Source organism: Electrona antarctica, assembly GCF_951216825.1.
Source record: "Electrona antarctica genome assembly, chromosome: 7".
In the NCBI taxonomy this organism is placed as follows: domain Eukaryota; kingdom Metazoa; phylum Chordata; class Actinopteri; order Myctophiformes; family Myctophidae; genus Electrona; species Electrona antarctica.
This window is the reverse complement of record NC_136812.1, coordinates 47921356-47942575: the sequence shown is the minus strand read 5'-3', so window position 1 is coordinate 47942575 and position 21220 is coordinate 47921356. Positions and strand designations below refer to the sequence as shown.

Here is a 21220-nt window from a genome sequence, read left to right as displayed (position 1 = left end):
AGCTACATTAATTCATTTTTGTGTTGTTGTTTTGAATTATTGTGATGATGATGATGAGAATTAGCCTAGTAAAAAAAGAGGTCAAGAGAGACATTTTAAACGTGAACTCATAAGTCATAAGAATGTCTATTGTGAAGTGTAGTATTATATATTTTTTAAGATTTGATGGGAGGGCTTTTATGCCTATATAAATGCACCATTTACCATTTATTTAATGATGTGCAGGATAGGACTGATAGGGAATAGGGAGAGAGATGGAGAGTGGAGGTTTCGAACCCTCAACGCGCTGTCAGGTTCCATTTGCAGCCTAGGTGCCTGGACCTCTACGCCAACGGCCCGGACCTAAACTGTAATATTTGACAACTTAAACTTAATTTAAACGTTGACTGGGAATCCCGCAGGGCTCTATCATTTCCCCCTCCACAACAAATCTCTTCGCCAGAAATGGCCGATGTGATGTGAGCTTGTAGATCTGCTAATTCATTTTCAGAATGTGCTTGTGCTTTGGCAGAATGTTCACCTCTGCCTCAGAATAGAGATGAGGGTGTTCAAGAACAACATTTAGTGACATCACTCAACTTAACAAACGGAGCAGCAGCTCAGTACCTGTAACTAATAATGATGTCCATAATTGAGTAATTTGCCAATTATTATAATTTTTTTTTAAATTATTTCAGACCATATACATTTGGGTCAAAAGGATAATGAAAAATACAAATTTCAACCCAAAAACGCAACTTCTAATTTGATATTTTATAGATTTGCATTCACATTATTGTGTCAGCACATTTTTACATGATAAATCATGCAAATGCTAATCAAAAGCATTTTCGGCTGATCACACCTAAATGCATTTATTAAGTGTTGGTATAGAGCACAGTAATACAGTATTGAGGGTGGCTAATTAGACATATTTGAGAAATACACCTTCAAAAAATAAAACTACCGGTAGTATTCATTATTACAGTAACAGCAATTACTGCAGTTATTTCTACAGGAAATAAACAGAACATTTAGGTCTAAATGAAAATGAGAATTACAAAATCATAACTGCATAATAATCTTTTGGATTAAATCCTTTATAGGTGAAATGGATCCTCCATAGTTTTGGCATCATTTCCACTTTCCAGGTACGCATTTTGTTCTCTTTATCTGAAATGGACATCATGTATAGTAGCTGTGAAGATACTCTGGCTGACATTAGTATTCCACAACATCAGGGGGTCATCTGTTAATGACAGGACAAAAACACGCTCGCCCTATTTCTTTACGCCAGTGGTGGAAAGTATTTTTTACTTAAGTACTGTACTTAAGTACAATTTTGAGGTATTTGTACTTTTACTTCTACTCCACTACATCTCAGTGCCAAAATGTGTACTTTTACTTCACTACAATTTATTTGAAAACTTTAGTTACTAGTTACTTTGGAGATTTTCATTTTGATTAGAAAACACACATTAACCACTTCAACCCTATACATTTCGGCCATTTGAAAATAGCCGATCTTACGACGCATTGTGAGCTTGTAGATCTGCTATTTTCAATAGATTTTGTACACATTTTGAACTTGTGAAATGGCACATTCTGCACAATGAGTACTGTACAAAATGCCCTCATCTAGATTGACAATTGACTGTCATTCAGTGCAGCTGCACTGATTAGTTCAGGTCGAGGTGCCCCCAATGCTCTTGATGAGAGTTTTCTGCTCAGTGACAGTCCAGAGAAAGGAGAGACAGTGAAACACAGTCTGAGATGTGTATTTCCTTTAGATCCAATATGTTATCACTTGATCACTACTTGATGAACATTTAAGTTGTGTGTGTCACTGACCTAAAGTAAGTCACCAGAATTTGTGTTATTTATGTTTTGCCTAATCTAAATGCATACTAATCAGCTCCATTAGTTTGATTTACTCTAACATGGTAACCAAGTGTATATTTCACTCTATGCTATTTCATTGTAATTTGGGGCTGATTCAGAATATTGGTGACATTATGATTTCATTACGCTGTGTACATGTATGCTGTATATTGTAGTATTGTAGGATTGTTTGCAGTCATGGGAGGAGTATTGTATTTGTTTTACTAGTATTGTAGTATCTCCTTATGTTCTCTCTCTCCCTCCTTTAGAACCACACATACGAACAGACAAAGAATATTGTGTCTTGCCAAACTACCATACTGTGCTGTTTAATTGTGTTGTGCTACCTTTAACAAAGACTGTGCCTACGAGCAACACTCCATCCATGTCTCCTTGTGAATTCTTACCAATTCCCTGTGGCAAATACTACTACCCTACCACCTAATACAGTCCTTACCCTCTCGAACACTTTTAGTACTTCAAGTACATTTTGATGCCGATACTTTTGTATTTTTACTCAAGTAAGTTTTACTTGTAACGAAGTAGTTCTAAATTGCAGTATTGGTACTTTTACTTAAGTAAAAGGAGTACTTTTTCCACCACTGCCTTACGCCAACCTCACGCCGACCGCTCGGTGGGGCGGTCGCCGGTTCTTGTATTTGTTTTTACTGAGGATTAGGTTAGAAAGAACTTAATAAGTTTAGGTTTAAGTTTGAGGTTAAGGTTTAGGCCTCACTCAGACCTTTACTGCATTGCTGTATGCTTGTTGGATGAATGTTGTGTAGTGTCATGGCCACCCCAATGCATTTCCAATGCAAACACAAAACACGAAACACAGCCGAAAGCCATACAACAGCTTGTAGTCCAAAATGTGGACTACAAACCATGTGACTTCCATTGGAAATGCATTGGGGCGGCCATGACACTACACAACATTCATCCAACAAGCATACAGCAATGCAGTAAAGGTCTGAGTGAGGCCTTAGGCTGAGCTCACACCTTTCATGCAATTCTGTGCTCGTTGGATGCTCGTTGGATGCATGTTGTGTTGTGTCATGGCCGCCCAATGTATTTCCAATGGAGGTCACATGGTTTGACCCAACATTGTGTTGTGTGAGGGGGAGGGGCGCAGCGAATGCACCCCTCCCCCTCACACAACACAATGTTGGGTCAAACCATGTGACCTCCATTGGAAATGCATTGGGCCGCTGGGCGGCCATGACACAACACCCAACGAGCACAGAGAATTGCATGAACCGTGTGAGTGCACCCTTAGGCTGAGCTCACACCTTTCATGCAATTCTGGTGCTCGTTGGGTGCTCGTTGGGTAGTGTCATGGCCGCCCAATGTATTTCCAATGGAGGTCACATGGTTTGACCCAACATTGTGTTGTGTGAGGGGGAGGGGCGCAGTCGTGCGCCCCTCCCCCTCACACAACACAATGTTGGGTCAAACCATGTGACCTCCATTGGAAATGCATTGGGCCGCTGGGCGGCCATGACACAACACCCAACGAGCACAGAGAATTGCATGAAAGGTGTGAGCTCAGCCTTAGGCTGAGCTCACACCTTTCATGCAATTCTCTGCTCGTTGGGTGCTCGTTGGATGCTCGTTGGGTAGTGTCATGGCCGCCCAATGTATTACCAATGGGAGTCACGTGCTTTGACCCAACATTGTGTTGTGTGAGGGGGAGGGGGGGCAGTCAACACACAGCCAACCATATATCTATGCATACAACAGCTTGTAGGCGCAACATCCACCCAACGTCCACCCAACACAGAGGGTGGGGTTAACCACCAACCAATAGGAGAGAAGGGCTGTTTTGTATCCCAATGGGCGGAGTTTAGTTGTAGTCTCCTGAGCCCCGCAGAAAAGGACTGGAGAGTGACAGAGCTTTTGAGAAATGATGATGTCACCGCTTATTAGCGCATATCATTTTTACTATAATTAGGTGAGAAATGCAGCTTGTGCCTGCATGGAAACTACACAGATATCTATCCAAGTGTTCATGTTTATATATCACTGTTAACAACTTTAAAACGTATTATGTTGCATCAACTGCAGTGAGCAAAGGCTCTGCTCTGCTGCATCCAATAATAAATATATCAGCCTACTAGTCCAGTGCGGACTATTTCATTTGCATTGGTGCCGAGTGCTAAGCACAACCGATTGTTTTAATTCAAAGTGGTATATATTCTGTGAAATGTTTATCGTCATTCCGTGTATCTACAAGCTCCAAGTGTTGCGTCCACATGCAGCGCGTTCCAAGCAGAGGTCCTCAAGTATATGTAAAACACTGCCAGTCCTCAGCGCAATGGCCCGTTGCGCAAAAAAGTTGAGATTTTACTTGTGTGATATTCAGATAATCTTCAACCGATTGTTATAATTCGAAGTGGTATATATTCTGTGAAGTTTATATTTTCATTGGGTGTACAAGTCATGTTTTTAATATGCCTTTATCAAATGATATAGAGAGATGGGTAGTGCCCAAGTCCTGTTAGCCATGCAGCCTATATGATCTGTGGTGCAGGCCTATACACTCTCTCAATTAGGGATTTTCCCAGAGGTTAATTTCACTGATGTGTACAACCTTTATTCAAATATAGTTTAATTTGTATTGGAGTGCGAAGCTTGAACAATAGGTTCATTATGCGGACCGCTACGGATAAACTGTGGATATTAACCTACCAATAAGGACCCAGGCCAAATGCCATTGCGCAGTAGCCTACACCAACAAGTCTATGCGTGGTGTGTGCATAGCCGCATGTGAAACTATATCGTGCTGTATTTTGCTCTCCATTTCATGGTCATGGTCATGCGAGGAGAGAGAGAGAGAGAGAGAGAGAGGGTGCAGAGAGAGAGAGGTGTGAATGGAATCGCATCGTGCGTATATGGCACATCTCTCTCATGTTTAGGTAATGAAGGGCGCACCATTGAATGCATGTCACTGTGCCTACATGCTGACATTTATTATACAGCTCGGAAATATAGCCACTCTACAAGCTCACAACTTGTTACTTCTATAGGTCTGACTCTGCTATTAATTTATGTGCAGGACTTGCCAAGTCGCCAGAGCAATGGTAAAGTGTCTATCATTTTTAAATTGAGAAAAGTCGAGAGTCGGGATTTGGAGATTTACGCACATAGTGTGACATGCTGACAGACAATGAAAGAAACATGTTCCACTTCCACTCACAATTTAGGTGGCTTTTAAAATGCGGTACTTATTCCTTCATTAAAAAATATGATTGGCACCTCATAAGTGTAAATATAAAAGCAAGTATAATATAGCCTACAATTGAAACCTGCTACTGCAGTGATTTTATCCTGTGTTCAATGCGTTTCTGCGTTTGGGTGTGGACATGATGATGATGATGAAATGACGCACGGCTGTCTCCAGTCATTTCAACAGTAGGCTACCAGATTTAAAGGCACTGATTCTGTGTGTTGGCTTGTTCAGAAGAGGATGACGTCTTTCGAAGAAAGTTTGATTCATTTAGCAAGCCAGTGCCCCATTCTGTATGTAAAAAGCCATCCGTTTTATTATGACAGTGTACAACTCCACATATCGCCGTATTGGTCACCAAAAACTACACGCAGATAAACGTGGGTCTGTTGTTTTCCGCATTCCGCTCTAGCGCACCGCCCACTTCCCGCAAAACCTTGTGGGAAATGGATGCATCTAGGGAGGGACGGCCATGACACTACCCAACGAGCATCCAACGAGCATCCAACGAGCAGAGAATTGCATGAAAGGTGTGAGCTCAGCCTTAGGCTGAGCTCACACCTTTCATGCAATTCTCTGTGCTCGTTGGGTGTTGTGTCATGGCCGCCCAGCGGCCCAATGCATTTCCAATGGAGGTCACATGGTTTGACCCAACATTGTGTTGTATTGTGGCAGCGGTGGCCGAACGGATAGCGGTGCGGTCTAGATACCGGAAGGTTCCCAGTTCGAATCAGCCGTCCGACACGTTAAAATTACCACCGCTGAAATGCCCTTGAACAAGGCATCAACCACTACGATGAAATGTGTTCTATGAGCAGGGCCTGGCTGGAAACAAGTTCTTGAGCTTAGCCCAGATACCCTGGGTAAATATAGATTTCATTTCATTTCATTTCATTTCATTTCATTTCATGTGAGGGGGAGGGGCGGACGACTGCGCCCCTCCCCCTCACACAACACAATGTTGGGTCAAACCATGTGACCTCCATTGGCAATACATTGGGCGGCCATGACACAACACAACATGCATCCAACGAGCATCCAACGAGCACAGAATTGCATGAAAGGTGTGAGCTCAGCCTTAGGAATACCAGTACAGGTAGACCGTTCTTCCGCTGTGATACGCTCAGTGATAAATCAACATTGAGATTTTACTGTGTCATGTGTCAACTGGTTTTAATTTCACAAAAAAAGACAATACATGTGTGTGCAATATGTGCATGCTTCCACAGATATGTGATAGAAATTTAAATGTACAGTTAATCTCCAATACAAAATAGCAATTATGCGTGCAATCTGATATCGGGTACTGTATATGAAACTAGTCAAGCTACATTTACAATATCACCTACATTTTCTGATTCAGAAACTGCTTCCATTATGCAGAACAGTGTAACTTTCCTCTTCTACTTGAATCTGGTTCCTGCACAATAGCATAGACATTTTTTTTACCATTGAGCTCATTTGAGGCAGATCCTGTGTCTAGGTGAGACATGACCTTTGACCCGATCTAAATGTCTCAATAGAAGAGCAGGGAGACAAAATACAACCACACCAATTGTATAAGTTGTATTCAAACAAAATTACAATTTGTTCATAAAAAAAATCACACCCGTGTGAACTGAGTGGTGTAAGGTCTTATATAGCCTGATCAGCTGTGGTCTGACGTAATGAAATCACACCCGGGTGAACTGGGTGACCGTAGCAACCATGCTCATTTTTTACGAACAGACAGACACGTAAACTAACAAAGCCAGTCGTAGGAGTGGTTTACACCACTCAAAAAACAGTACAGTACATATAGTGAGGCTTTAAAACATTGTCTGTGTGTTAATTGCAGCTCTCCGGTGCCACCATGAGGCTGATCCTCGTCAAACCAACCAATGCCACGCGGCGTATCGACTCGGCAGGTGACGTCAGCCACGACGGGGACGACCACCGCTACAACCCAGTAGGTGCCTCTCCTCCCACAAAACCCCCTGAGGCCATGCGTTATCGATACCCCGGAACCTCCCCGGAAGCCTCCTCCCCCCCGGCAAGAACTTAGCCTTTGTTGCGTCGCGTCTGCGGGGAGAAACAACAGAATATCATCTAAGGCCTCACTCAGACCTTTACTGCATTGCTGTATGCTTGTTGGATGAATGTTGTGTAGTGTCATGGCCGCCCCAATGCATTTCCAATGGAAGTCACATGGTTTGACACAACATTTGTGTTGTATGAGGGGGAGAGGCGCAGTCGAAACACAGCCGGAAGCCATACAACAGCTTGTAGTCCAAAATGTGGACTACAAACCATGTGACTTCCATTGGAAATGCATTGGGGCGGCCATGACACTACACAACATTCATCCAACAAGCATACAGCAATGCAGTAAAGGTCTGAGTGAGGCCTAAGCCCTCGTCGCTGAAAAGCTGCAGCACGACCTCATCGCAGCTGAGAGCTCAAGACTTGCCTCTGCTTCATAGCCAGGTTAAACAGCGGTCTAGGAGGTTTGCCACCGGCAGAGTGGCATGGGAGCGTTTCGGGACATTCAAACCACCCCGGCAGATGTGATTGTCCCGCCCTAGGCTGCCTCCACAACTCCGAGCCCTCTAGTTTCCAGACACGGTCAACCACACAGGCCACGTTCCCAGACCGCGTCTCCGGCTTTCCCTGGAGATGCAATCTTTCATCCGCTCTGCACTCACAGCCACACTCTCAGAACTCCAGAGCTCACCAACATACATGTAAATTCTGTTGGCTTTGCTGACGCAAATCGAGGCTTGTCTTGTTCAAGGCCTCGGCACCAAACATCGATGCCTGTGGAAGCACAGCATCGGTGCAATGCAAGGTTTTGTGGGAAGCAACCCTGTTTAGTTCAGCGTCCTCCACAGACAGACGCAAGCTGGCGGCTTAGTGGCGATCGAACCTGCACGACGTGTTCGGGAGGTTCCTCTGTTCTTGATCGTTCCTCGGTTGTCCCCGAGTGTCATCATCAGTGTCACTCAGAGTATGCTTTGCTGCGTCAGCCCACGGCAATCGCTGACAAAGATTTTAAGTCCGTCTCTGACAGCCAAGGCCAAGATCAGGTAAACTATTGTTGATTGTGTGCCTGTAAGTGTAGCAAAGTTAGCGCACATAAAGACCAAGAAGCTGTCCCTTGGCCGAGTGGGGAGTCTCCTTTGCCTCATTGGTGGATTTTCTGGTTTCCACATGGAGACCATGAGGTTTCATATCTGGGTGGTGACTGCTGGAAACAATATAATATGATTCCTTGATAGTCCCAGCAGCAAGTGAAGGAGAACACAGGAAAACTATAATTTTTTCTTTGATTCTCCCTTTGTAATTATAACCTGTTTAGATCGGGGTGGGGTGGGGGATCTTTGTGTCATAGGGACCCTATTCTTTGGGGGAACATTGGCCAAAAACAGCAGATCTACAAGCTTTCATTGGAGATCGGCTATTTTCGGCAAAGACGTATGGTGTACTGTACAGGGGGGAAAAGAGCAGACCAAGTACCGAGCCAAAGGTCATATTTACAAGGTATTGAGGGTTTAATGATGTCTGAAAACACACATTTAACATGAAAACGAGTGCTTCATCTCTCTCTCAGCTAAAAGGGGTCCTTGGCCTGAAAAGCCTTGAAGACCCCCTGGTTTAGATTATACGTTATGTGTCAACTCTTCGCTGACCTACGATGTTGTTGACCTTCTTTGACAGACGAAGGAGGCCAACCCCAGTGGATCCAAACCGATCATCTCCAGGTGCACTCCGCCGTCGTCGTCGTCGGGTACCATCGAAAACAGCGACATTATCGTCAACGACGGGTCGAACGGGGACGCGGCGAGACCGCCGAGTGGCCGCGACGACGCCACCTTAAGGCCCAGTCTTTCGGAGCTGGATTCGGACCGGCCCTCCTCTCTGCAGCTGCTCCACAGCGCCATCCTGGAGGACGTCATCTCCAGAGCCATCCGAGATGACGGCTCCAGCAGCAACAAGGCCAACGGCGACGGCGCCTCCAGGGAGGAGGAGGCCACCAGCAACGCTCCGCAGAGGAAGACCAAGGACATCAGCTACAGGCTGGGCCTGCGCAGAGCTCTGTACATGAAGCGCAAGCGGCTGAGCGACTACGCCTTGGTCTGCGGCATGTTCGGCATCGTCGTCATGGTGATTGAGACAGAGCTGTCGAGGGGGGTTTACACTAAGGTAACGATGTTTTCGGTTTTTCTGTGGTTCTCAAGCTTTTTGAGAGGTTTTGAGGTTTTTGCCAGGGACCTCCCCAGAAGAGCAGATTTCTGTAAAGAAACACTTTCAATATCGTTTAAAACATTTAAAAAATAGTAGATGTCCAAGCTGCGCTGCGAGCTTGGACATCTACTACGACGTGCACAAAGTGATGCACTGTGAGCTTGTAGATCTGCTGTTTTTGAATAAACATAAATTGATAAAGTGGTTAAAAAGATTGTGATTCTATATTGTGAGCTGTGTACACATTTGTCACACTCGTGGAGTGTTACAACAGTATGTCCATCATTTACAGGAATCAGTGTGTTCGCTCGTAATGAAGTGTCTCATGTCTGGCTCTACGGCCGTCCTGCTGGGGCTCGTTGTCATGTACCATGCCAGAGAGATACAGGTACACTAAAAACAAATTCGCCTATATTTAACTTTCAATTTTATAATGAAAGTGAATGGGGCTCAGATTGGGCTGAAGCGGTTTGAGTCATAGGCTACGGGTGTATATAGGCCACCGACACCCATTTGATATGATTCGTTTCTCTGGGACTTCAATTTAACTCGGGGGGGGGGGGGGGGGGGGGGGGGGGGGGGCTTACAGACTCGTGAGGGTCCATTTTGTTCCTAATCCTAACTATCAAAAAGTGAACATATGTGTAAGAGCCATTATGACTTTTGACTATGTTATTGATGATGTCACAATGGGGCATGGTCAGGGCCATGGTTGCCATGGTTACAGGGGGTATTTAGCCCTGTCCCTGATTAGGCACAGGTGTTGCTGACAGGCAGAGGCACACTGTTTTAAACTGTGTTTGTTAGGCTGGTGGTCTCTGTATGCGTTAATTGGCTGTTTATGTTTCTTTTATTGTATTTCATTTCTAGACCGAAGTATAGGACTTTGGACCTTGAATAAATATGATTTAATACCAACTGAATGGGAACGTTTTGGACTTCAGTTCTTCTACATACGTCTGAACATCCTCCCTGGCCGTCGGCAACCACGTAGTGCCAAAGTATTGGACTTGGGCACTATATTAAGTTTAAAACAGTGTGCCTCTGCCTGTCAGCAAATATAATAGGTTTCTGCCCCAACGGAGACAATTATTGTTCCTCTATTCCGCAGCTCTTCATGGTGGACAACGGGGCTGATGACTGGAGGATAGCCATGACCTACGAGCGGATCCTGGCAGTGTCGCTGGAGCTACTGGTCTGCGCTATCCATCCCGTCCCGGGTTGGTACGAGTTCCCCTGGACCACCCAGTAGGAAGATTTATTTATATGTTAAAATTATTATCAATTATTACATGATTTAATCGCAATTATCTTATCTATAAATGCTGTGTGTGTGTGTGTGTGTGTGTGTGTGTGTGTGTGTGTGTGTGTGTGTGTGTGTGTGTGTGTGTGTGTGTGTGTGTGTGTGTGTGTGTGTGTTCATAATCCACGTAACTCGAGAACCGTTCGCCCCACTGACTTCAAATTCGACACACGCGTTCCACACCCCCACAGGAAGTGCAGTGCCCGGTGTCGAGTCGGTTGGACGGTTGTCCAGAACCGCCCCAAAAAGGCCTCTGCCCGGGCTCTGGACAGAGCTGGCCTGTTCTGACATCACAGCACTCCATATTTGGGCATGCCTGACACAGAACTCCATAAGCTGGCCTGTTCTGACATCACAACACTCCATATTTGTGCATCACAGAACTCCATATATAGGAATAAAGGGACACAGAGAGAAACATACAGAAATCTCCATATATGGCCATAAAAGGGATCACAGTCAGATGAATGGAACAGGTACTCTGCACTTCCAGTTGTCCGGAAGCAGCACAAGAGCCTCATTTGGCATGCCTGACAAAGAACTCCATATATGGGCATATACGGGCACCACTCTAGTTTAAGATAATCAGAATTATTTTGTAATAATCGTCATAATCAATCGTTTCCATGTTGAAAGATGGAAATGTTCAACATGGAAACAATTGATTATTTTAGAAAATCTTAGATTCTCATACATACATAAGCAGAAATAGCTGTATAATAATAATTATAACAATAACAATAATAATAATAATAATATGCCATTTATAATATATAAAATTAATAAATGGAAGTAATTTCTTTGTATATTTCAGTTATTTGATACATCTTCCCTGTGCAACTTTTGATTATGAAGCATACAAGGCAAACAGAAATATTGTATTCATGTTGTGTTCCAACGTTCAATGCCATATAAACACAATGAAATCGTTCAATCACAATAATTGTGCAATCCTAAACGTAAACTTGCACTGGTTGCCACAGCCCTGCGGCCCGGCTGACCCCCTCGGACACGCCTGTGGACTCAGACATGGACCTCGTGCTGTCCGTGAATGTGGACTCAGACATGGACCTGGTGCTGTCCGTGCCCATGTTCCTGCGCCTGTACCTGATCGGCCGCGTCATGCTGCTCCACAGCAAGCTGTTCACGGACACGTCGTCCCGCAGCATCGGGGCGCTCAACAAGATCAGCTTCGACACGCGCTTCGTCCTGAAGACCGTGATGACCATCTGCCCCGGCACCGTGCTGCTGGGCTTCAGCGTGTCCTGCTGGGTCATCGCTGCGTGGACCGTGCGCGCCTGCGACAGGTACGACACCAGGTTCTTCTCTCTTATGACGTTGGCTTATTTGTGACAGCTAGTTGACATCTATCTATCTATCTATCTATCTACTTACGGGCAACTGTGGCTCAGGAGGTAGAGCAGGTCGTCCAATGATCCATGGGTCGGCGGTTCGAATCCCGGCTCCTCCTGTCTACATGTTGAAGTGTCCTTGGGCAAGACACTGAACCCCAAATTGCTCCCGATGTGCTGGTTGGTATGGTACCTTGCATGGCTTCCGCCGCAATCGGTGTGTGAATGGGTGAATGTAATGCACAATCTATGTAAAGCGCCTTGGATAAAGGCGCTATATAAATGCACCATTTACCATTTTACCTGGGGGTCCTGAGGCGTTCCAAGGGCAGCACAAATGAAAGATTCACATTAAAATGCTGATTAAACAGGAGAACAGTATAATGGGTGATTCATTTGTGGTGGTGAGAGTCAGAATCCTAATGATATGGCCTTGGTGTGTCATCAACAGGTACCATGACGCTCAGGATGTGCCCAGTACCAACACGTTTCTGGGTGCCATGTGGCTCATCTCCATCACCTTCCTGTCCATCGGCTACGGAGACATGGTCCCTTACACCTATTGCGGAAAAGGTGTTTGCCTCCTGACCGGAATCATGGTGAGACTGCAAACTATGTAGTGAAATGATACAGCGTTGTCTACTGAGTATACTTAAAAGGGTATCTTTGAAAAACAAAGAAGGGTCCCGCACACTGTCAGAAAACTTGCCAAAAATGTTGCTCTTTATTCAACGTTTCGGTCTATTCGACCTTCATCAGGACAGAGTATGCTTTATTGCCCTACGCACCTGTCAATAGCCTTGAGGTGTGCATCGGCCTTTTGCTAAAAATACTGAGTATACTTGACAGGCATTCATGAACATCATGGCATCACAAGAACATTGGTTTTATTTTGTTTATGCTGTGGGGCTTCTACCCCTGTGCTATATGTGACCCATAGCCTATCTCATGTTTCCTTATAGCAGGGGTTCCCAAAGTGGGGTCCGGGGACCCCTAGGGGTACTTGAGGGGGGTACTTGAAGGGTACCTAGCTCAATTAGAGATATTTGGGGACCAAATGGACCCTTATGGGTCTGTAACTCTGAGAGTGTACAAATGGAACCAAATGGACAGTGGTTTTACAATATAAATTGGGGTACCAGAGATAGAAATGCCATTAAATCGGGGGTCCGTAGCATAATGCGTGTGAAACTGGGGTTTCTTGAAATTAATATGTTTCGGAATCACTGCTAGAGCCGTAAAAATCCTCCCTTATCGGGGGGGTAACTGGCATATGTTTTCAAATGGGGGGTCCATGGCCTAATACATGTTGATTTGGGGGTCCTTGACACAAAAAAGTTTGGGAACCACTGCCTTATAGCACGAGGCAGTATACACCCCATCTGATCCTAGTATGTTGCACAGACTTACTGCCAATCCAACCCTTGATGCTGAGTGTTTGCATTGAATTGAGCTTAATTAATTAAAAATAAATCGTATCTTCTGTGGGTACCTGGCACAAGACATTGCCAGATGGGGGTCCACGCCAAATACATATTTTGGGGGTCCTTATTGACACGAAAAAGTTTGAGAACCACGGACCTAAAGGCCTACCTGTCTATCTCTCTTCTATTCTTTCTTCCTATTCCCCCTCTATCCCCCCCCCCCCCCCCCCCCTCTCTCCCCCGACACGGTCGAGGCAGATGGCCGCCCACCCTAGAGTCGGGTTCTGCCTGACGTTTCTTCCTAAAGGGGAGTTTTTCGTTACCATTGTCGCAATATTGCTTGCTCTGGGTGGATCTTTGTTGGTTGTAAAGTGTCTTGAGACAACTTGTTGTGATTTGACACTGTCGTATATTTTGGAACCACATTTTATCAATATAGCCTAAATAATGTTAAACTATAGACAGACTAAATTCACATCTAAAATAGTAAGCCTGATAATACTATGGTCTCACCTACAGGACCAAAAGGCTAGACATTCAGGCCCCATTCTTCACAGCTGGCACCTATGCTAAATAGCCAGGCCTACTCTGATCTAGGAGCATTCAGACCAGAGGTCTCCTGTTGTCCTTCCTGGTGACCAATACCTTATTTAGACATGACCATTTTGGTAAAGGGGGGTTGGGATCACCTTTGCATTCTTCCCTTTGTTGTCTCTGTGTTTGAGTTGTATAAGGTCTACTGAAAATGCTAAAACAGTTAGTTCAGTGGCTCACACGCCGTGAGGCGGGTGGGCCAGTCCCATGGCTGTGAATGATGTCTTGTACTCTCTGCAAATAAAATGGAACTCCGAAACCTTCATTCATCTGTCTGCCTCCGCGTTTATCCTGAGTACTTTGCCTAAGTATTGGTTTGTTCATGAGCTTTACAGAGAGGAAAAGCAGTCTCTCTTTGGAGTTAATTTACTTCAATTGGTGCGACGTAACCGGTGTCTTTGGTGCTTCCAGTGTCAGGCAGACGAGAGCCGGCGGGGCTTTTTGGATATTTCAGTCTGATTTTGGCGGTTGGTGGTTGGTTTGATTTTTTGGCGGAACGGCGTTCAGTCTGCAGCGGGAAGAAGTGGTCTTCTCTTCGGCGACGATGGGGGACAACGGCGCAAGCGGTGTGCTCCGGAGCTCTGGTGATCGGCGACCTGGACTCGACGGAGTGCAGCGGCCCTCCACAGCGCGTCGACGGGGAACGTGCTTCTCTTCACGTCTCGGCGGGGAGCGGCGGATCTCCTACCAGAGGAGCGGCGATGCTCAGCGGCGATTCGAGGGGGATCCTTGGCTTCATCTACTCGGCGATCAGCGGTCTAAGGGAGGCGGAGGGCTCGCTTCATCGGCTCTGCTCGGCGGCGGCGAGGCGAGGCAGTTGCTCTACGGGCTACGGTCTGCTTTGGTGACCATCTGCGGTTCTCGTGAATTCGCTTTGTCAGTCATGTGTTGTGATTCATGACTGAAGGGAGGAGGAGGTGTGTGGAATTCATTTCGAAATGAACAAGAGGACAGTGTCAAACAGCGGCCGTGTAATATGCAATGTACTGATCACACATTTGCAGACGACACGGGCCGAAAAAGGACACATCTCCGTGGCGGCGCGTCGAGGAACTGCAGCCTTGACTGCCCGTGCGTGATGACTGATGGACAAAGAGGTTATGTATTATTGTGAAAGTGTTTTTAATTGCATACTAGACAAATTGGAAGAGAAAGATATATTGTTTTCAACATGAATTAGTAGGCATTATGTTGATTGTATGTTTTTGTCGTATAATTTGATAAGTTGAGTCATGAGTAGCCTACTTATGGAACAATGAGGTAATTTCCTAGAGACGTGTAGAGAATATTAGTTGAATATTGCTTAGACTCTGGCCTGTTAACGTATTTTTATACCTGTACTACCTTAGTAGAGCAGAATTTTATTTAAAGCATTATAAACGTATATGTTATAGCATGTCCTAAATTAAGCAGTGTAGTATAGGATGTTTTTTCACTTTATAGTGGTGTCTAGCTTTTAATGTGTTGATTAGCAGGGTTGGGCCTGGCGGTCCCAAGCCATAAACACGCCCGATCTCGCTTATTTGTAATCAAGCAACATTTCCGATTAGATTTTAATAGAACACTAAAAGATTCTACTGATGCTGAACCGAAATTTAGTTATGTGTAAAGTATGTAATGAGAATTGCCTGAAGAAGTTATGTAACCTTGATTCCGTTTGTCTCTGTAACCATTTGAATTCTAATGTCATTGTTTGTTTGTCTTAGGCCTATCTGTTGTTTTTAATTTTATCTTTTCTTAGTGTCAAGGGAGGGGGTCCAAATGTGGTTCCTTTTATTTTGTGATAAACGTGTAGTACGTTTAGCAAGGGAGGAATGTCGTATATTTTGGAACCACATTTTATCAATATAGCCTAAATAATGTTAAACTATAGACAGACTAAATTCACATCTAAAATAGTAAGCCTGATAATACTATGGTCTCACCTACAGGACCAAAAGGCTAGACATTCAGGCCCCATTCTTCACAGCTGGCACCTATGCTAAATAGCCAGGCCTACTCTGATCTAGGAGCATTCAGACCAGAGGTCTCCTGTTGTCCTTCCTGGTGACCAATACCTTATTTAGACATGACCATTTTGGTAAAGGGGGGTTGGGATCACCTTTGCATTCTTCCCTTTGTTGTCTCTGTGTTTGAGTTGTATAAGGTCTACTGAAAATGCTAAAACAGTTAGTTCAGTGGCTCACACGCCGTGAGGCGGGTGGGCCAGTCCCATGGCTGTGAATGATGTCTTGTACTCTCTGCAAATAAAATGGAACTCCGAAACCTTCATTCATCTGTCTGCCTCCGCGTTTATCCTGAGTACTTTGCCTAAGTATTGGTTTGTTCATGAGCTTTACAGAGAGGAAAAGCAGTCTCTCTTTGGAGTTAATTTACTTCAACACTTTAATAAAATTGAATTGAATTGAATTGAACGCGACAGCCAGCCATCCACCATCATTACTCTCAGACTTACAAGCCTGTAGAAAGGTCCATTTGCACATAATCCTGAAACCCACATTGAGAAACAGTGCCAATTATTTCTCATCAGTCACGCACCAGTGTGTATAATTGTCCGTATGTTTCTACACAATGCCACCTTAACTAAAGACAACCACATCTTTGTCCATGTCTTGTACATGTTTATTCTACCAATTGGGATTCAGATTTGTGATGTCATTTTCAGGGGGCGGGCTGTACAGCCTTGGTGGTGGCCGTGGTGGCCAGGAAGTCAGAGCTCACCAGGGCCGAGAAGCACGTCCACAACTTCATGATGGACACTCAGCTGTATAAAAAGGTCACTCAGTCATTATGGTGCACCCCAGGGGTCCTCAAAGTGGGGTCCAGGAACGCCCCAGGGGCTGTTTGGAGGGGTTCCAGGGGGTCCCCAGCGAAATTAGTTAACCCATTCTGGGCGGGAACCCCTTTTGGTGTTTTAGGCATTATGTAATGCTTTAGCTATTGAAAAATAGCAGACCTACAAGCTCATAGCGCGGCACCGAGTGCCGCGCTATGAGCTTGTAGGTCTGCTATTTTTTTTAAATCGTGAAAATGTGGCGCAAATCTTTGAATATATATTCTTTCACAGAGACCGTTTTTAACTCAAATCGTTGCTTCTGGGGGGTTTAGTTCCTGGAACAACATATTTCCAGATGGTGGTCCGCGGCCAAATACAGATAATGTTTGGGGTCCTTGACATGAAATATTGAGCACCACTGATATAGAAACATAGATATTTCAGAAAACTGTCAGGATTTAGAAGACATGTTTTTAATTTCGACCCTCACCCTTTTTGTGAGCAACCCACAGTTTTTTAAGTTGCTTGATTCAGTATATTAGATATTTAATATACATTTTGAACAGACATGCGCCCCTTAAAACCCCTTTTGGTGTTAGCATTATGTTATGCTTTAGCTATTGAAAAATAGCAGATCTACAAGCTCATAGCGCGCCACCAAGTGGCGCGCTACGAGCTTGTAGGTCTGCTATTTTTGAAAAATCGAAGAACCACTGACATAGAAACATAGCTTTTTCAGAAAACTGTCAGGATGTAGAAGACATTTTTAGAATCTGATCTCAGGTCAAAATGGGTTATGTTCTCATACAAAATTACAAACCCAGTGTAACTTTTAACCATGTTAGATTCACTGAAAACACCCTTGGTTATGGACTTCTAATGCGTGAGGAGAACTTGTTCTTTCAATGACTTTATGCCCTTCTATTATCTCATGAAACCCTCCACTCTGAGCAAGCGTGAATGTGTCCGTCCTCCCAGGTGAAGAACACAGCAGCCAATGTGCTCAGAGAGACGTGGCTCATCTACAAAAACACCAGACTGGTCAGCAAGGTGGACCACGGCACTGTCCGCAACCACCAGCGCAAGTTCCTGCAGGCCATCCACCAGTAAGTGCGTGGAGGAGTCATAAAACAGGGCCTTTCTGTGTGGAGTTTGCATGTTCTCCCCGTGTCCCCTAGGGTAGGTACCCTCACAAAACATGCAGTAATCCTGGTCTCTAAACTGCCTCCCCCTGGCCAGCCAAAATCGTGGGATAAAAATTATATAAAAAAGAAAAACAGGATTTTCTCAATCCAAAAAGGTAGCACATCCAAAAATTAAACAAACCGCGGACAAAGTACTCACATTTCCATTTCTTTATTGGCACACACCAAAAAGGAACGCTTACGCGTTTCGGCTATGCAGCCTTCATCAGAGCATAGCCGAAACGCGTAAGCGTTCCTTTTTGGTGTGTGCCAATAAAGAAATGGAAATGTGAGTACTCTGTCCGCCGTTTGTTTAATTTTTGGATATGATACCTTTTTGGAATTTTTTAAATTCCTATTTTTGTATGTATATTGGATTTGGGTTTGGCACTCCACTGAAAACCATTGCTGATGCGCAACCTCTTTTTCTCATTTAGGATTTTCTCAATGTCGGGAAGAAACCTCTCATCGCCATATTTTGTGATAATCTTTTGGAAATTAACGCTCCACCAAAAGTAGCTTGTCGGGATCTGCTACTTTTGCTATTTTTGAATTTGAATCCAGAAAAAGAACAGTTTTGGACATAATGATGTTTCCAGGAGGGTGGGGGGGACTTTAGCCCCTCTGGTGGAGGCTTAGCCCCCCCTAAGTAGGTAGCCTTGCCGAGCCATGAGGCCCATAGGGCAGGAGCCTATCTCCTGTTTCTGTAGCGTGAGGCAGCGTGATGTACAAGTACACCCCCTGGACATGACGCTAGTATGTCGCAGGGATTTACCCCCAATCCAACCCTTGATGCTGAGTGTCAAGCAGGGAGGCACTGGGTCCCATTTTTAGAGTCTTTGGTATGACCCGGCCGGGGATTGAACCCCGACCTCCCAGTCTCAGGGCGGACACTCTAACCACAAGGCCACTGAGCTGAGCCCCCCCTAAGCCCCCCTCAAAACAAGCCCAATTGACTGACCTCTATGTAAACCAAGAAGTCCTCCCTCTAAATAGACGGCACCCCCATAGCACCCCCAGTCACAATTTTTCTGGAGCCCGTCGCTGCCGACAGATGATTTAATAGAAGAGTACCGTTTCGTCTTGAAGATTTAGATTCTGACTTCAAAGTCAGTGCAAAGCTCTCTGGTCCCAGAATAGCTGCTATATAGGAACAGCTGCTTCACATCACTTCCACCCTATATGGTCATAAATGTATACTGTAACATTTTCTCCCAGACTACGAAGAGTTAAAATGGAGCAGAGGAAACTAACTGACCAGGCGAACACTGTTGCTGACCTGGCAAAGGTTTGTATTTAAAAAAAAATATATGTATTGTGGCTGTCAGGCAGCAACTTCTTATCTCCATATTTTAACCTTTTATTTTGCAAAACGCAGCGCACATGTTTGGAGATTGTCGATCTGCTACTTTTTCCTATATATACTGTATATATATTTTTTGTCAATGTATTTTTATTGAGGTTCTGAGAATTCATATGCGTTCAATCGCAATACACAATGCGTATAGAACCTTGTTTCTATATTTTTTTAAACCTGAGGTTTCCACCCTACAGAGACGATATGATATGTTATATTATATTTCCAGTAGTTACATTAGAGCTCTAGCGTCGCTATTCCAGGCGAATAGTTGAACATTTGGCCATCATAAGGTGAAAATAGCTGATCTACAAGCCGCAATGTGTGGCTTTGTGGCATGTTTGAGCTTGTAGATCGGCTATTTTCAGGCTAAGTAACTTGTTGTAGGGGGGAAAAGGGAGAGGGCCAAATAGACCAAGGGTAAAAGTACCACAGCATACTGCAAACACAGATACCACACACTTAGCCAATTAAACCGGCTCTAGACTTTGGTGAGCACCTTTTTACCAAATCCTTTTCGCTGAAAATAGGTGATCATCAAGCTCACAATGCGTCAGGTTGCGAGTCTGCGGCTAGTTCTGGGGGATGTTCACCCCCAGAATAGGGATGCCATCTATAGGTTCTCAAAGTGTGGTCTTGGTGTCCATGGTGGTGGTGGTGGGGGGGTTTATACTTTGGCTATTCAAAAATAGCAGATATACAAGCTCATATAGCGTGTCACTTCATGAAATCTTCTGAAAAATATCGAATATATTTGGAAAATGATGAATCAGTTTGACTTTTACATCTAAATCGTCTGGGGGTCCCTGGCAGAAAACATTTTCAGATGGGAGTCCGCTGCCAAATACATCATTTGGGGGTCCTTTATACACGAAAAGGTTTGAGAACCACTGTGCTGCTATAGGGTTCATCATGTGCTGAACAGATGTTTGTATTTTCCACTCGCATTTCGTCAGACCCAGAACATGATGTATGATCTGGTGTCGGAGCTCCAGCGGCGAAGCGAGGCGCTGGACGGGAGGATCTTGGCTCTGGAGAGCAAGCTGGACTCGGTCCTGGCGGGCGTGCAGTCTCTGCCTGCCGTGCTGTCGCAGGCCGTCGCCGCACAGCAGCAGGACTTCCTGGACGACTTGGCCTGTCGCGTCCATTTCCTGACGGCCTCGCTGGGCTCAGAGTTGATGTGCTCGTCAGGCCCTGAGAGGCAGCAGCTGGGTTCAACCACCTCTGCACCGGACGCTTCCTACGACCATACTAGGTCCAGCGCAGTTCGACTTAATTTCAAACCTTTGTCGTAGTAACCTTCGGGCGTGTATTGTAAATCCTTAAAGCATGACTTCAACCATTTTAAATGTCTTAATTGAATCGGTCATCATTCATGCTCATGGTGAAATTGTACCATATATTAGGACCGATTATCTGAAGATATGGTTGAAAATGGCTGAAGTGGTCCCTTACTAGCCTGGCTAATAAGCCAGACCGAATCAGCCGTTGGCAAAAAAAAATTGCCTGCCGGCGGATTACGGTCTGGAGAGGCTCAATTGTACGCCCATTTCCTACACCAGAGAACTGGTGTGGCCAATCGGGACACGGTATGCAATATGGGCGGGCTTTGGTACAGTGACATTCAATGCTTGAGACCTTTGACTGACAGTAGCTCTGACCAATTGCGTCAAAGAGAAAATGTTTGAACCCGCCCCCCGGGAAACAAGATCCATACACAGCATCTCCAGACTCAAATACCACACGACAGTGTGATTTGAGTCTGGCTTATTAGCCAGGCTAGTCCCTTACTGCCAGTCCACACCAATGCAACTACTTGCAACCATGATCCCCAAATGGCACCAGTCTGCAAATGGTTAGTCCAGATGGCTGCATGCATTTTCATGCAACTGGTTATACGTTGCGACTAGTTGCATTGGT

General features: G+C 44.9%; 1 protein-coding gene across 1 annotated transcript; it reads left to right on the top strand.

The window, feature by feature from the left end:
- The first annotated feature begins 1737 nt into the window (after nt 1-1737).
- kcnn1b (potassium intermediate/small conductance calcium-activated channel, subfamily N, member 1b) lies at nt 1738-20633 on the top strand. Its single transcript, XM_079505905.1, has 11 exons — nt 1738-1835; nt 6924-7034; nt 8783-9268; nt 9603-9698; nt 10422-10558; nt 11597-11920; nt 12417-12564; nt 16649-16759; nt 17738-17865; nt 19162-19231; nt 20257-20633. Exons 2-11 carry the CDS (start codon nt 6939-6941, stop codon nt 20593-20595), a joined length of 1935 nt encoding a protein of 644 aa, XP_079362031.1. The 5' UTR covers nt 1738-1835; nt 6924-6938; the 3' UTR covers nt 20596-20633.
- Nucleotides 20634-21220: the final 587 nt, after the last annotated feature.

Bases quoted from the DNA above. Each gene is read 5' to 3' on its own strand.
- kcnn1b (XM_079505905.1), top strand. From the start codon at position 6,939: ATGAGGCTGATCCTCGTCAAACCAACCAATGCCACGCGGCGTATCGAC. The intron at 11,921-12,416 runs GTACGACACCAG...TGTCATCAACAG, and splicing joins ACCGTGCGCGCCTGCGACAG to GTACCATGACGCTCAGGATG. The intron at 16,760-17,737 runs GTCACTCAGTCA...CCGTCCTCCCAG, and splicing joins ACACTCAGCTGTATAAAAAG to GTGAAGAACACAGCAGCCAA.